The sequence below is a fragment of the Gastrolobium bilobum genome, unplaced genomic scaffold (genome assembly GCF_033153095.1).
Source record: "Gastrolobium bilobum isolate Gb01-03AN ecotype WA unplaced genomic scaffold, APGP_CSIRO_Gbil_v1 utg2103, whole genome shotgun sequence".
Lineage (NCBI taxonomy): Eukaryota > Viridiplantae > Streptophyta > Magnoliopsida > Fabales > Fabaceae > Gastrolobium > Gastrolobium bilobum.
The window spans coordinates 162,363-179,295 of record NW_026895775.1 but is presented as its reverse complement, the minus strand read 5'-3'; the positions used below and the strand labels follow the sequence as shown (position 1 = coordinate 179,295).

The window sequence follows — 16,933 nt, the reverse complement described above, 5'->3', positions numbered from 1 at the left end:
AAAAGTATTAACCCATGTCATCGTTTAAAAATTATTTAAGAAAATCTAACTTGTATTAAAAATTAAAAAATAATTGAAAATAAAAATATAAGATTTGTTAACTTCCCACTCACATCATCCCCCTAATTTCTCTCCACCTCCCTATCTTTTTGATACTGAAAGTTGAGTATCCATTGAGCATAGTTGAAGCAATTAGAAAAATAAAATTATTATCTCTTTGAATTAAAGAGCGTATAATTTATCCTAAAAAAATGTACAGTAAGTTGAAAAAAAAACCGTACAGTAAGTTGAAATTAAAGAGCATATAATTTCTCTTTCACCCCTCATTGAATTAAAGCGTACAGTAAGTTGAAAAAAAACTAATCAAAAACATTAGGATGCTGTACGTAATAGTTTAATTAGTTGGGAGAAAATTGATAAAGAGTGACTTAAGTAATGACTTTTGAAATTATTTTGAATCTTAGTATGTAAAAATCTTAACAAAATTTAAATTATAAATACATTCTTATCTGCTTTTATATGTAAAAACGAAGATTTTTATTTGCTTTAAAAAAGTGAACTTGGATCGTAATATTAACTTATTAAAGCATGCTTATTTCTTCCATTTTTTAAAGAGCGCGAACTCTAATTTTTGGATTTTTTTAAACAATTTGATTAAAAACAAAACCCATAAATTACACACAAGATTGAAAATTTTATATAGATAAAAACTAAATAAAGAGACGACAATCAAATCCATATTGTATGAGATATTATTTAAATAAAGATTATTTTTTTCAATCCCTCCAAAACTTCTTTCCCATGTTTTTTACTGTTTCAGTTCATTCCCACCTCCAAATCTTGATTCCCGCCTTTCAATTTTATTGTTTGTTCTCTCACCATTCTCATAGCCCACATCACTTTTGCATCTACCACACACAACCACCAGTCCAGCTTTGTAACCATCCCCGTTCTCAACACAGTTTCTGGATTTGCCACTCAAAATTATCATTCCAGCTTTGAAACCATCTTTTTTCTCAACACGCAGGTACACATTATTTTTTCTTTCTGTTCTTTATATTTAATCCTTTTGGTTTATCCTTTTGGGATAAAATTTCTTCCAATTGCAAAAAGACAATTATGTGTATTTTCTCATTGGTTTTTTATTTTAAACTTGATAGGATTTTAGTAGTTTGATACATACACGTGAATGTAAATACATTTTCGCTGTTCGTTGTATCTTAATCTTTGTACCACTTTTAGGAGGCACTCATCACGCTGCAGAATCACATGTAGCTAAAATCTTAGGTAGTAAACTCCTTTTATTTGGTCTCTGCAATAGTGCAATGCCATATTTAATAGGAGGCAGATAATAACATCTTCATCTTGTGGTTAATACTACGACTTCACGAAGGATACAACACAGTAAGAACCGCTTGTGTATTCCATTTGAGGATGAGTTTAAATAGGTTCGCAAGGCAGTGGGAGACAATTGGTATCATCAATTTAAGGTATTTGATAATTGTTTAATTTTGTATGTACATATTTTTTATATCAGTATACACTACTCATTAAGTGATAACTAATGTAATTTTTGTAATTTTAGGAGCACTTTTTGAAGCGAAGGACTGATCGTGATAATTTTAGGAGGGCGATGTTGATGGCTCGTTTATGAGGAGATGTGCGCACATCCACTACTATGACTTCGACGCTAGATGCACAAAGTGATGATTATGATGATGATAGTGATGCTCAGTTGCATGATGATAATTGATAACATGCATATTTCCTTTTCTTATTTCATTTGTAAATATTGCTTGTTATCTCATACATTTGTTATTTTTTTTGAATTCACGTAAACTTATTGTATTACAATGGTTGGATTTGATTTGATCTTTATTTTCATTTAGTATAGCCACTTTACATTTTGTGTCAGTTGGATTTGCTGTAAGAATATTAGATTATAATTAATATTAGGTTTCGGTAAAAATTAAATTTTCAATGTAATTGATTTTGAAAAAAATTCAAATATTAGGGACGAAAAATAAAGATATAAATATATGTCACCAATTGGGATGGAAAACAGTCATTAATAGAGATAGAAATAATATATTACTAATAGAGAAAAAATTTCTCTCAGTAACTGAGACAAAAACAATCCATCACTAACAGAGAGGGAAAAATATCCATCACAAATAGAAAGGAAAAATATCTGTCCCTAACAGAGATGAAAATTATCCATCAATAAAAAAGACGGAAAATTGTTTGTCACTAACAGAGAGGGAAAAAATCCATCACTAACAGAGACGAATAACTTCCGTCCCTAACAACTTCCGTCCCTAATAGGAACAGATTACACATATTTCACGTGCATAAATTAGTGACAGAAAATAATATCACAGGGACGGATTTATCCATCACTATCAGGGAGGGAAATATTTCTGTCTCTAATAGTGATATAATTTTTTCCGTCTCAGATAGAGACGGATTTGTTCCGTCCTAAAATTCGTCTCTATTAGGGACAAATTCATAATTCCGTCTCCACTTGTTAGTGACGAGCCATAATGTAACGGATTTTTGTCCATCCCTAATTTCGTCACTAATCTACTTAGTGACGGAAATATTTCACTTAGAGACGGAATAATTCCGTCTCTAATGATGTTTTTTTAGTAGTGAGACTTCGGTTAATTCAATTTACATGTGCATGTGTCACATGTGCTCTTCTTCATTATTGGTTCTCATACATATATTAGTTAAGGACGACTATATTGCCTACTGCGAAGAAATAGAAAAAGAAACATATATATGGATAAAAATATATCATCATACTTCTCAGGGTGCATGAACTGAGTATCAACAAGTGACGTGGTTGAAAATAACCTTTCGCCCATTATTACACTTTCTTTTTCCCAATCAAACAAATTGAATTAGGAATTCACATCATCAAATAGTAGAAAGTTTATGTACTAAAAAAAGATGATAAAAATAGTAGAAAGTGGATAAATATCAGCGAATCTTCGTGATTAATTTATTTTGAAATTTATAAGGTATGATTGTATGGGTGCACTTTTCACTTAGCACTTAGGCATATAAGCTGGTGGCGAAGGCAGTGTGAATGAAGGAGTAGGTCCATTCTCAACCTCAAAAGCCATGGCTAGCCCCCATGTCAAATGACTGTCTAAATGGCAATGCACAAACCATATACCTACATAGTGTTTAAAAAGGTGGAAGAAATTTGTTACCAAAAAAAAAAAATGGAAGAAATTAATTTCAAATTTGGTTATCATAATCCAATCCCTACATAATAAAATTTAAGGAAAAAATATTTATCTGGTAGATAACATTATCTTCTGTAACCCAAAATCAACCAAAGATAAATTTATCTTGTGAGATCAATAATAATGTTTGGGGATTTAGAGAAAAATTGCAGGGCATTTGAGAATTTTATTTCTATCTTATAATATAAACCTAATTGAAATGCCCTGTATTTTTTGAAGGAAAAAAACGTTTGTAATTTTAAAAGGTAAATTTTATGTACATTTTAAGTGAAACAATTGTATATGTAATCTCTTCTAAAAATTCTCAAAAAAATTAGAGGTTTTCTATGATCCTAGTGGGATATTAGTATCTAACCCCACTTCAACTTCTAGTTTACCACAAAAAAAGTGAAACAATTATATTTTAGTAGAATAAGAAAAGGTAAAAAAAAAACCATCAAAATACAATTAGTTTCACTTAAAACGATAGTGTCCTTTAAAATAATTAACACTTGTCATGTTTTTAAAACCATAAAACGACGTTATATCTATCTGAAAAATAAGTTAAACCCAAAATTTAATTTGATTATGTCCCCCAAAAAATCAATTTAATCAAGTGAAGAAACCAACCTGGATTATCTGCTCTGAATCTGATGACAGCCCATCCTGCCACTGGCACAGCAATTGTGTTACGTATTTGAGGGTTATCAAAATTAAACTTTGGTTCATCAATGGTGGAGTTGTAATTCCCAAACCCTTGAGCCAAAACATGGAAATTAAAGCCATAAATGTGCATGGGATGGTTCTCCGCAGCAAGGATAGCATTATTCTGAAGCACAATCTGTATAGTTGAATTGAACTTCAATGTCTTCACCTTCGTTGATTTAGGTGCGAAAGCGATTAAATTACTGGTAGCCAAAGATGGGTCAGTATAGTTAAACACATATGGAGGCTGGTTTGGAAAGTCTTTGGTGTAAACCCTACTAACGTTGTTGTAAAATGCTTCCAACATAGAAAACCCTCTCCCACTAGGTAACACAAAAGACTCATTGTTCATGCTGGCTGAAACTCTATTACCATTAGGGCCACCACATGTCTTGTTTGGGCCTGGAAGGTTACATTGGTCAAGGTTAATCCCAAAAGTGATGAACATGTTTTCATCCACATCACGAGGAACAGGGGCCCAGTGGGGTCCACCTGCCAACCCTGTTATATTAGTGTAGAACTTATGTGCTGTTGGTGTGTCAGTTTGATCTGGTAGGTCAGGCATTATGGGTGGTAATGCTGATGAGGCACCATTGTAAAATACCACTCCTGTATTGGTTGAGTTGCTTATGTTAACGTTTGGGGCCGAATGGTATGGTGTGAAGGCCATGTAATATGAACCCACGGTTTGGTTTGTGCTTAGAATTGCATCAACGGTTTGGCCTGGTGCTATCACGATAACGTCCGTTTCATAGGATTGGGTATATGTGGCATCGATTGCTACCACTGTGAAAGTGTGGTTGGCTATCTTGAAGAAGTGTTGCTCGTTGAGTGCAGCATTGATTATTCGCAACAAGTAGGTTTCTCCTTGATTCACGTTGAGTTGGTATGTCTCTGAAATTGCATCAAAGTCAAAATTAGAGATAAAACCGTTTGAGGTGGGAAATATACTTAGGTGATCTCCATGTTATTATTAGAATTTTATTATAAAATGTATGTTATATTCTTAATCAAAATTGTTGATTACACTTAATTATATTTAACAAATGTAATTTTTAAGTTAAGCGGTCATTAGGTACAAATGAATCAATGACCAGAAAATCTTAAAATAAGAATAATAATTTTTATATTTATTTTTATCATTAATCCACTTGTATTCAATGTTCGCCTAACTTAAAATTTTGATCCGTTAGATATAAGTAAAATCAATAATTAAGATTGAAAATGTAATTTACACCACCAGCACAAAATGACCCTAATATATATATATATATATATATATATATATATATATATATATATAATGAGATGCATTTATATTTTATAATACATTTGAATTTTAATATTACACATGGTCAAATATTACCTGGGGGACAATTAAAATTTGAAGAAAATTAGATCTTCGAGTGTTGAAAATATTTAAATGTATGAATTAAACTTCGTTTGCATATATATGAAAATTTATGGTTCTGTTAAACAGTTGACTTACGATTTTGAGAGCAATTGTAGGTATCGCCTGGAAAGCCATTAATTGTGAAAGCATCTGACAAGGCTGGAGCAGCGCCAATTGCTGTTGCATTATTCTCAACATCAACAACATTGTCATTCCACCACTCTCCTGCAATTAATTATCAAATGTATTTAGAAAATTTTAACTAAATACTAATTAGAGGCTCAATAAAAATATAAAATTATTTATCTGTATTCCTTCGATCACTTAAGTTTTTTGAAGCAGTTAATATATGATATTAATTGTATCACAATCTTTATAATAATTGTTTTAAAATTTTATCTTTATTGTTTTATTTTTTCAATAAAATATTAACTTTAAGCATCAGGGTAAATAAATTTATACATTAAGAACTCTTAGTGGATGACATAATAAAAATATAAAATTATTCATGTATCTTATACTAAATAGCTAAATTTTTATAGATGGTTAGTTGATGACATTAATACTATAAATTACAACTAGATATACATTCTTCTTTTCATTTAAAACATTGATTTAGATAGTCAAATCACTTAGGGGGTTTTTGGTTCAAGTGAAAATTTTTGTTCATCGAGGAAATGTAATTACTTGGGATCTACGTACAGGGAAAGTGAATTAGATAGGAAAGTTAAAAAAAAATTGTTTGATTGGGTCAAATATTACCAGACAAATTGATTAAAGTTTTTGAAACCTATGTTTGGTTGAGAATAAAATATTGATGGGTAAATGGTGTAAATTACAAATATAACCCCATAAAGAAAGTGAAACTTTGGCGCTTTAGATGAGGGTATTTAGGTCTGCTAGTGAGTTGCTCTTTTGCCATTTAGCCGGCTAAATGTAAAATACCACCCACAAGTTGTCTTTACAAATAGTAACTTTTACATGCTTTCTACGAACAGGTAAAGGAATGCTATGCAAATACAACACGTAAGGAAATTTTGTAAGTGTCTATCAAACATTGCTTTCTTACTTTGCCAATTTAATTTGCATAGGTAAGTTTTAAGAAATATTGAACCAATCAGCACCTTAGTTATTCGATGGAATAGAAAAACAAAAAAATTAGTACCAAGCAATATGGGGACTTCTTGGTTGACCGAAGGGAATGGGTATGAGTTTCCTTCTTGAGGGCGAATGATGAGGGCTCCATGGACGGTTGCACGTAGAAAAGATGAATGAGCATGCCACCAAAGGGTACCTTCTTGTCCTGTTATGGTAAAGTTATAGGTAAAATTCCCACCTGATGGTATTGGACATTGAGTTACATATTCAGGACCGTCTGACCAGCCACTTAAAAGTTGAAAAATTCCATGCCTGCGTAATATACCGTAAAATATACCTAAATTTAGTTACAAATAATAATAATAATAATGTGAAAGTAACTGCATATATAGTTGTTTCCACATTAAATTATTTGTTATATGGTTAGTCAAGAAGAAGAAAAAAGATAAATATGTTGGATATATTTCTACGTAGAAAATTTACACTTTCAAAGATGAGATTTAGAAGAAATTACTGAAGAAAGTCTCATTTTGGGATTATTTAATACAAGCAATAACTATACGGGTGACATAAGTTTTCAAATGACTGGAAGAAGTATCACGATAGAGGTGCGAAGAAAAAAAAAGTAAGTCGTACACTTGTATCTTAGCCGTTGATTTCTATATATATATATATATATATATATATATATATATATATATAAAATCATTTTTATAGCTGCTTTACATACATCAATGACGGGTGTATGATTATAATTCCCCACATTTAATGCTTTAATCTTTTGTATGATTATTTTTTCAATATGGTAAATATTTGATTGTTGCACGTACAACAACTGCAGAAATGTAAACCTCACACACACACATATATATATGGGAGGATTATATTTACAAACTTTTTGTTTACAAACTCTTACAAACTATACTATTATGTTCTACCGGGAGTACATAGTGTAATTTGTAAAAAATTATAAAAAAAGTTTGTAAACAGATCATTCCCCATATATATGAGTCAGGATAATTTTACACCAGTATAAGTTACACTCTTAATTTTGTCCGTTAATCTCACTTATATCTAAGGGCTCAAATTTTTTGGTAACATGAGTCATTGGATACAAGTGGATCAATGATCAAGATTGAGTGTAAAATTTCTAGCTCTTATATATATATATATATATATAATTATCTTTTAATATGTGAGAGAAGGACGTGGAAAAATTTACCAATGAATAGTAAGATTGTAGGGTGAGTTGTTCAATACATAGACGACAAGAGTGTCACCCTCTTGAACATTAATAGTAGGTCCAGGCAGGCTTCCATTAACTGCAGTGATCACATGTTCATCACACAAGCGCTGCACAGTTAAGTTACCAACCTGCAATAAATAAAATTGCAATGAATGTCATGCTGCAATATACATAATCAGCAAGGCTACCTTTTTATATATGTACGTGGAAATCAATATAAATCTTCATCTTCTTAAGAAACAAAGGGAGAAGAATATATAAACGAGCCCATACATTGAAAGTGTGTTCCACAACAGCTGCAGACGCCAAGGAAGAAGCTAGCAGAAGAGCAAAAGACCACGCTAGAGAAAAGGAAAAATGTTTTATGTTGAAGGACATGATGCTCGTAATTTAATTAAGCAATCTCTGTGAAATGTGTGTTGCCTTGAAGCCAAAATATCTGTCCTATATATAGAAACTCCCTGGGACTTGACGTTTGCACTATTACGCGTTTGGTATTGAAATTGTAATGACAGAACGAGGTTACGACATAAGCATTTGAATTTTCGTCGCATTAGGAGAACGAAAATTGTTATCAAACTCAATAGTATATTTGACTTTGCCGTCGGGATTATTCTCAATGAATAAAAAACAACTGTCAGTCAATAATACCTTTTTGGACTAATCACTATTTAATAACAATTAATTTTTCTTATTTCAAATGTTAGGAACTTTTACCATGCATTGTGTCATATAGTAGTTAATGTTTCATAAGTTATCAAGGAAAAAGATGTAATAAATTTAGCATGTTGTACACGGAAATTAAACGTGTCTTGATTTGGTAATAATTGTTCTTCTTGTAATGAAAGTCAGAATGTGGATTTTTGTAACAATTCAAACAAATTCAGTGTACGGGAAAAAAAGAGAGCCAAAACTGGGGCAGGTTGATATATAAATTTTATAGGGGACGATGTAAGTTTTTTTATGTTAGTTATTTATAAGGGAACGATACATGTTGAAGCAACCCAATCCATGGACAGCTTGGCCGCATGAATCACTGTGATTCCCATGCCAATTACTACAAAAGAAAAGGTGTTTAGCCACGTCGCCACGTCTGAAAACGTTGCAAATATAAAAAAAAAACCAGCGGCAAAATCAGTTAACCACGCTTCCACAGCCCATGTATATTGCTAGCGTTGCATTTGTTTAGCTACGGGATTTTTTTCAATTAGCTATGATAGTGTAGAGCGTTATAACTTTTTCACTACGATTATTCTTAAGATTAGCCATGAATATAACTGTGGCTAATTGTGCCCATTATATAAAATATATAATATCAATTTAATTTCGAAATTCTTATTTTGCTGCTGAAGTGAGAAAATAAAAATCAAATGAATAATACATGACAAATATAAAATGGAACTTGGATATTAAAAATATATTTCAATAGATTATGCATTCAATTAAAAGAGGAACTTGATAAACCACAACACAACAGTGAATAAAAAATGGGAAGATTAGACTACTAAAAAAATGGGAACATTCTCATACGTATAATGAAAAAACAAAAAAATGCCAAAGCTTGCTGCAGATAATACGCATTTACTTCTACTCATTAAGCATGGCGAAGAAGATTACGCAGGTGAACTTAATGATCTTGAAGGATGTAATACAAGGTTTTACTTTTTTTAACTAGTGAGTCACCAGTTTTCATAATCTCGGCCGGTTCAACCCGAATCACTCCGGTTCACTAACATATCCGATCTATTGAGCTTCTTGGACCGATCACAGGGTCGGTTTACTGATTTTCGGTTCAAACTAGCCGGTTTGGTCCAGTTTTTATAACATTGATGAGTACATCCAACAATCTCCAAATTTGGTCCCTTTCGAAACCAAAGTCCTTGTCCAAGAGCGCCTTTCAAATAGCGGAGGATTCTTTCAATTGCATTCATATGATCTTCACTTGGAGCATACATGAACTAGCTAACAATACTAACTACATAAGCAAGATCAAGTTGCGATATGATAAATAGATCAATTTATCAACCAATCTTTGGTATCGCTCCTTATTTGTTGGCACTTGATCAGGGTATTTCTGAACAATGGGGGTAACTACTGACTTACAATCTAACATTCCCACTTCAGCAAGTAAGACTAGAACATACATTCTTTGAGAAAGAAAAATATGATTCTTCCATAGCCTTTACGATTTAGAATCCTATATTGCTTCGCGTACCCCACTTGGAACATGAATAGAAGATTCATTCATCACAAAGCTCTTCAAGAAGTCAAACAACTTCTCAGTACACACATAATTTGCAATGAGTTATCTCGTTTTTTAATATGTATTAGGCAGTTTTCCCCTATTGATCCTGTCAGGGAATTTATAATTCAAAGGTACATTAGAATCATCAATGAGGTTATGGTTTCTTACCTGAAGGATATCCTCGGACAAATATTGGTTAGGTGTTTGGGAAGAGGGGAGCCGTATGTATTGTTATAGAAGACAGTGGGTGATATTATATCACTAAGAGATTTGAACCCATGTATAAGGTAGAGGAGGTAAATGATCAGAATTATCACTGTGCAATTAAAAATATTAAAAACAGACTTACTTGATATGTGTGAAACAGACAGAGTCAGAAGAATGAAATATGCAGTATCAGAGGAATAAAATCCGAGCCCACAGAACGTGTCTCCTTAAGACAATTTTCCCCCTCACTGATGCCACAGGTTGATGGACACTTGTCTCCCAGGATAGAACGGATTTCGTCTGAAGAATGATGGCACTACCAATCAACAGCCCAAACGAACACAACTGAATGCCAGAGGAAACTACACCGGAGTATGAAAAGGAACATGCAAAACCGGAAGGAGAAAAATTTCAGCAGAGTTTCAGTGCAGAAAAATTGGATCCATTTTCTGAAGGTGTCAGTGTCTATTTATAGACAACGTAAAGTCACGTTCCAAAATGCACCTATTCGACGATGAAACAACACATCCGTTGGACACGAAAAGACACATTCGTTCGACACGAAAAAACACATTCGTTCAACACGAAAAGACACCCATTCAAGGATGAAACAACATGTCCGTTAGGATGAAACAACACATCCTTTAGGATGAAAAGATACATCTGTTTGTCGACGAAAAGGCACACCCTTTCACTACCAAACTTTTTATTCAGAACCAATATATTGTCTACACAATATATATATATATATATATATATATATATATATATATATATATATATATATATAAATTCCAACAATCCCCCACATGGATAAGAAGTCAAATCATCGTGACAAAAAATGCATAAGAGTATAAATGCAGAGTGTAATTTCCTCAACGAGAAACAACTGCATCGAGATAGGTGGAGTTACCTTTAAACCTTCTCTAGTGAAAACCTATCGGATATACTCGGTCAATCGGTGGTCTAGGTCGACTTGAACCGTCAACCTTTAGTGTATACCTAGACAATAGGAGTCACACAATTGCTTCTCTAGCATAGTTGGTCCTTCGTTGTGCCCATTTTGGCCGTGGGACACCTGCCTGGTTCTGCGAGTGTTTTAGAGAATCGGCCTTTGAAAAATTCTCATAGAAGCGGCCCTCACTTCACACTCACATAGGTGATTTCTTGTGATGTAACTCACTATACATCATCTGAACACAACAGATTAAGAAATCATTAAAAGCCTAAGTGCTTACCCTCATAAATACACTGTCTTGTCTTAGGAATGAGTATGAGTTTAAAAACTCCACAGTGTTTAAACAGTCGACCATCACTTAGTTGTCTCTTTGAACCTAGTTCATGGGATCTCCACTCTTCTAGGTAGAGTTACCGCAATGCTCAACAATTGATAGGCCTTAAACCCATTCCTTTCGACAAATTTTCAACCAACTCTCAAGGAATCCCTTTGGTTAACGGATCCGCTATGTTCTCTTTAGACTTAACATAGTCAATTGTAATAATTCCATTCGAGAGTAGTTGTCTTACGGTATCATGTCTACGACGTATGTGTCTAGACTTACCGTTATATATGACGTTCTTGGCCCTTCCAATAGCTGCTTGGCTATCACAATGTATGCATACAGATGGTACTAGTCTTGGCCAATTAGGAACATCCTCAATAAAATTACGAAGCCATTCGGCTTCTTCACCGGCCTTATCTAAAGCAATAAATTCTGTTTCCATGGTTGACCTTGCAATGCAGGTTTGCTTGGACGATTTCCAAGACACAACACCTCCAGAAAGGGTGAACACATATCCACTTGTGGATCTAGTGTCGTTAGAGTCGGTGATCCAATTTGCATCACAATACCCTTCTATAACCGCAGGGTATTTCTCGTAATGCAAAGCATAATTCTGAGTATACTTCAAGTATCCCAAAACTCTTACCATAGCTTTCCAATGATTCTCATTTGGGTTACTGGTAAAGCAACTTAACAGACTTACTGCATAAGCAATATCAGGTATGGTGCAGTTCATAACATACATAAGGCTTCCCAACACTTGAGCATATAGCTTTTGTGCTGTAGCTTTACCAGTATTCTTTAATAAACTCATATTAGAATCTACAGGGTTCCTCACAAGAGTTATATTCAAACTCTTGAATTTCTCAAGAACCTTAGCTATATAGCGAGCCTGTGATAAGGCCAACCCTATAGATGTTCTATGGATTTTAATACCTAGGATAATGTCTGCTATCCCCATAACTTTCATATCAAACTTATTTTTAAGTAATTGTTTAGTAACATTAATCATTTGATTATTACTACCCCATGATCAACATGTCGTCTACATAAAGACAGACAATGGCAAAACCTTTTTTAGTATTTCGAACATAGACACATTTGTCACATTCATTAATTCGAAATCCATTTGACAACATAACTTTGTCAAATTTCTCATGCCATTTCTGTGGAGCTTGCTTTAACCCGTAAAGGGATTTTATTAAGTGACAAACTTTCCGTTCTTGTCCTGGAACAACAAAACCTTCAGGTTGTTCTAAATATATCTCTTCTTCCAGGTCGCCGTTTAAGAAGGCGGTCTTAACATCCATTTGATGTGTTTGTAATCCATTCAATGCAGCTACCGCGATCAACATCCTAATGGATGTGATCCTTGTAACCGGTGAATAAGTATTGAAATAATCGAGACCTTCACGTTGCCTGTAACCTTTTACCACAAGCCTTGCTTTATATTTATCAATAGTGCCATTCTCTTTCATTTTCCTTTTGAAAACCCATTTATTTCCTAAAGGCTTATTGCCAGGAGGAAGATTTACCAATTCCCAAGTGTGGTTGGACAAGATAGACTCTATCTCACTATTGATAGCCTCTTCCCAGAATGGTCCTTCCGGGGACGTTATAGCTTCCTTAGACGTTCGAGGCTCATTTTCTAATAAATATGTCATAAAATCATGTCCAAAGAATGTGGCGGTCCTTTGCCTCTTGCTACGTCTAGGTTCATCTTTTACATCCTCTACATGATCAATATTAGTTGTAGCATCCCAAGGTATCACAACCTGGTCATCATTATTACCATTTGATTCTTGTATTTTCTTATACGGAAATACGTCTTCAAAGAAAGTAACTTCCCTTGATTCAATAACCGTATTAACTTGTATGTCTGAGACATCAGATTTATAAACTAGAAACCGATAAGAACCACTATTAAGTGCATAACCGATGAATACACAATCCACGATTTTAGGTTCGATTTTCAACCTCTTAGGTTCAGGAACCGCAACCGTAGCCAAGCACCCCCACACTCTAAAATATTTCAAGGATGGCTTCTTTCCTTTCCATATGTCATATGATATACTCTTTGTCAAACACCCCCACATTTCAAGATAATTCAAGGTAGGCTCCCTACCTTTCCATATTTCATAGGGGATGTTCTTAATTTTCTTGTGGGGTACTTTACTGATTATATATGATTTGTCATTAAATGACTTTCCCCCCACAAACCAGACATCAATAAGATCATATCATTTAATGTCTGGTTTTTTTTTCCCCAGCAATCCCATTGGATTGTGAAGCATAAGGAGCAATCATTTGTTATATAATATCACACTCCAAACTGAACTCCTCGAAGGGTCATTGTAATCTTCCCCTCTATTGCTCCTTAATGCCTTTAACTTTCAATTTAACATTATTTGATTATAACAAATATATCAAATAATAAATTCCAATTTTAACCCTAAAATGATACACAATCATCTCATCATTTATGACATTTGAAATAAAACATATAATTTTGAATTAAATCAACTCAAATATTTGACCACTTTGGTCATCAAGAAATTTATCATACTTTAATTCCAAAATGCAAATATTTTGCAAACACACAGAATTTTAGATTTCACATTTTTCATTCCAAAGTTATTTTTCTTTCATGCAAAACATAACTATCATATAATTTATGACATCAAAATCACCAGCAATTGACATAAAAACATACAATTTGGAATTAAATCAATTCAATAATTTAATCACTTTGATCATCAACAAGATTACCACACTTTAATTCCCAAAGCTGTAATGCATCAATCGATTGTATATATATACAAATCAAAGACGTCACGTTGGTCATGTATTTAATACCACGACAAGGAGCAATAAAAATAGTAAAAGGCCATGAACGGTCAAAAGCCAATAACCCAATATATATGTAAACATTAATTCACAAATCATAACCATCAATAGAAACATTTCAATTTCCATTATGGTCCTCTTGCAATCACCCATTGAAAGCCAATCGGTAATATGGGATGAGACTCATTCTCATACCCATTTCAATTTTTTTTTCTTTCATTTCTCATGTCATTTCTGTTCTACAATCAGAAATTTAATCCGATTTAATTTACACAAAATTAAACCCAACAAATCAATCTGATGATTGATGTCATATTGAAAATTTAAAGCCATAAAACTATCAAAAAAAAAAATGGCTTCTATGAATAAATTCCAATATATATATAAATTCCAATTTAACCATGTCAACGGTCACAAAGCTCTTCACAGACCCACCCATTTTCATCAAAAATGAATTTCAATCTTCTCAAATTTATAAGTTACAACTTAAGGGATATAATGCGATAATATACCATCAAATCTATTAAGTGCACCATATGCAATTAAATGCCAACAAATATATGTCATTTCTGGCATATACCTCAATATATGTCATCATGAAATTTAATCAATGCATCAACTTTAGTATACTGTTATTCATGGGTTGCAGTTACATTATTTTAAAATTTAAACAATGTAACGTTTCCTTTAGAAACCACCGAGTAAAAGGTAACCACTATCCCCAACATTTCATTCTTGATTTACAGAATATAAAACGATGCTTTCAATTGAATGTCTATATGCATTAAAATTACATGATGCCATGTATAAAAAAAATAGATCCAGAATTCCCATTTTTTGTTCATTTCAACCGATGCAATAATTCACTGTAGAATTATACGGAATGAAAACACGAGAATAGGGACTGCTGGGTGTCAGTTTTTTTTTTCTTTTAAAAAAAATTGTTACTGATGGAAATCGTAAACTCAGATTCAAATATTGTCTGAGAAAAATTTGTCACACGAGTCACGAACACCGAGATGCAAATCGCAGGCACAATGCATTCCATGCATTTGAAAAAGGACAATAAAAATGCATCCCGTAACAGTAAGTAGACAAAATCAATATGTTGGCACGATGATAATAAAAAAAGTTGTCTTTATATATATATATATATTATTCAAATGTATAAGACTTTCATGCACCCCAACAGTGGTACGGACATTTCATGAATAAAATAAAAAACAAGTGCAATGCACATTTCATGATCAATCAGAATCATGAATGCAACAGATTAATCTTACGAAAACAATATTTGAAGATAAAATTGTTTCCGAATTTCGTAAATTGAAAATACCGTCTGAATGTTCACATATCAAAACATTAAACACAGATTAGAAATTCCGTTTCTGTTACACAAACAGAAATTACAATTAATCACACAGATTAATTTATCACACGGATTAATAACACAAATTAATCATACAGTAAATAAAACTAAAAACAGTATATAAAATAAGAAACAAAATATACTGATCACAGGTTCAAAACACCAAATTGTCTTAAGATTGTTATAGAAGACAGTGGGTGATATTATATCACTAAGAGATTTGAACCCATGTATAAGGTAGAGGAGGTAGATGATCAGAATTATCACTGTGCAATTAAAAATATTAAAAACAGACTTACTTGATATGTGTGAAACAGACAGAGTCAGAAGAATGAAAAATGCAGTATCAGAGGAATAAAATCCGAGCCCACAGAACGTGTCTCCTTAAGACAATTTGCCCTCTCACTGACGCCACAGGTTGATGGACACTTGTCTCCCAGGATAGAACGGATTTCGTCTGAAGAATGATAGCACTACCAATCAACAGCCCAAACGAACACAACTGAATGCCAGAGGAAACTACACCGGAGTATGAAAAGGAACATGCAAAACCGGAAGGAGAAAAATTTCAGCAGAGTTTCAGTGCAGAAAAATTGGATCCATTTTCTGAAGGTGTCAGTGTCTATTTATAGACAACGTAAAGTCACGTTCCAAAAGGCACCTATTCGACGACGAAACAACACATCCGTTGGACACGAAAGACACATTCGTTCGACACGAAAAAACACATTCGTTCAACACGAAAAGACACCCATTCAAGGATGAAACAACATGTTCGTTAGGATGAAACAACACATCCGTTAGGATGAAAAGATACATCTGTTTGTCGACGAAAAGGCACACCCTTTCACTACCAAACTTCTTATTCATAACCAATATATTGTCTACACAATTTATATAAATATATATATATAAATTCCAACATGTATGACACATACTTTTTTTTGTGGAGACATATCATCAACTTCTTCTTAGGAGGAAATATTTATTTCAACTGCAGTGGGAGCCATATCATGGTGGGAGCCATATCACCTAACAATATTTGACTCATGGTGCCATTATTACTAAGAGACACTGTGAACCCACTATTTTTTATTTATTTAAAAAAATATATGAAATACAAAAAAATAAAAATAAAAAAAATAAAAAATAAAAAAAAAAATAAAAGGAAGAAAATCATTTCTTTTCATCCAATTTAATTCTATTCTCCAACAAATTCAGATTTACCATAGTTCACAAACTTAATTCTAGTTTTACTTTATCAGCTAACTTCTAATTGTAAAAAATTAAATAATCTTCTTTCT

At 32.9% G+C, this 16,933-nt stretch overlaps 1 protein-coding gene across 1 annotated transcript; it reads right to left on the bottom strand.

Moving 5' to 3' along the window:
• Nucleotides 1–3,053: 3,053 nt before the first annotated feature.
• LOC133295787 (laccase-7-like) lies at nt 3,054–9,633 on the bottom strand. The gene is made up of 7 exons (XM_061494643.1): nt 9,516–9,633; nt 7,952–8,019; nt 7,655–7,806; nt 6,500–6,744; nt 5,431–5,559; nt 3,867–4,835; nt 3,054–3,184 (listed from the first exon to the last, which is right to left on the bottom strand). The coding sequence occupies exons 1-7, from the start codon at nt 9,631–9,633 to the stop codon at nt 3,054–3,056; spliced, it is 1,812 nt and encodes a 603-aa protein (XP_061350627.1).
• Nucleotides 9,634–16,933: the final 7,300 nt, after the last annotated feature.

What these genes read in the sequence shown, in the direction of transcription:
- LOC133295787 (XM_061494643.1), bottom strand. Translation starts at nt 9,633, where the DNA reads ATGTATGCTCCAAGTGAAGATCATATGAATGCAATTGAAAGAATCCTC. An exon ending in AGAAGTCCCCATATTGCTTG is followed by an intron (nt 5,560 to 6,499) that starts GTACTAATTTTT and finishes AATTAATTGCAG; the next exon opens with GAGAGTGGTGGAATGACAAT. An exon ending in ATTCAGAGCAGATAATCCAG is followed by an intron (nt 3,185 to 3,866) that starts GTTGGTTTCTTC and finishes AACACTATGTAG; the next exon opens with GTATATGGTTTGTGCATTGC.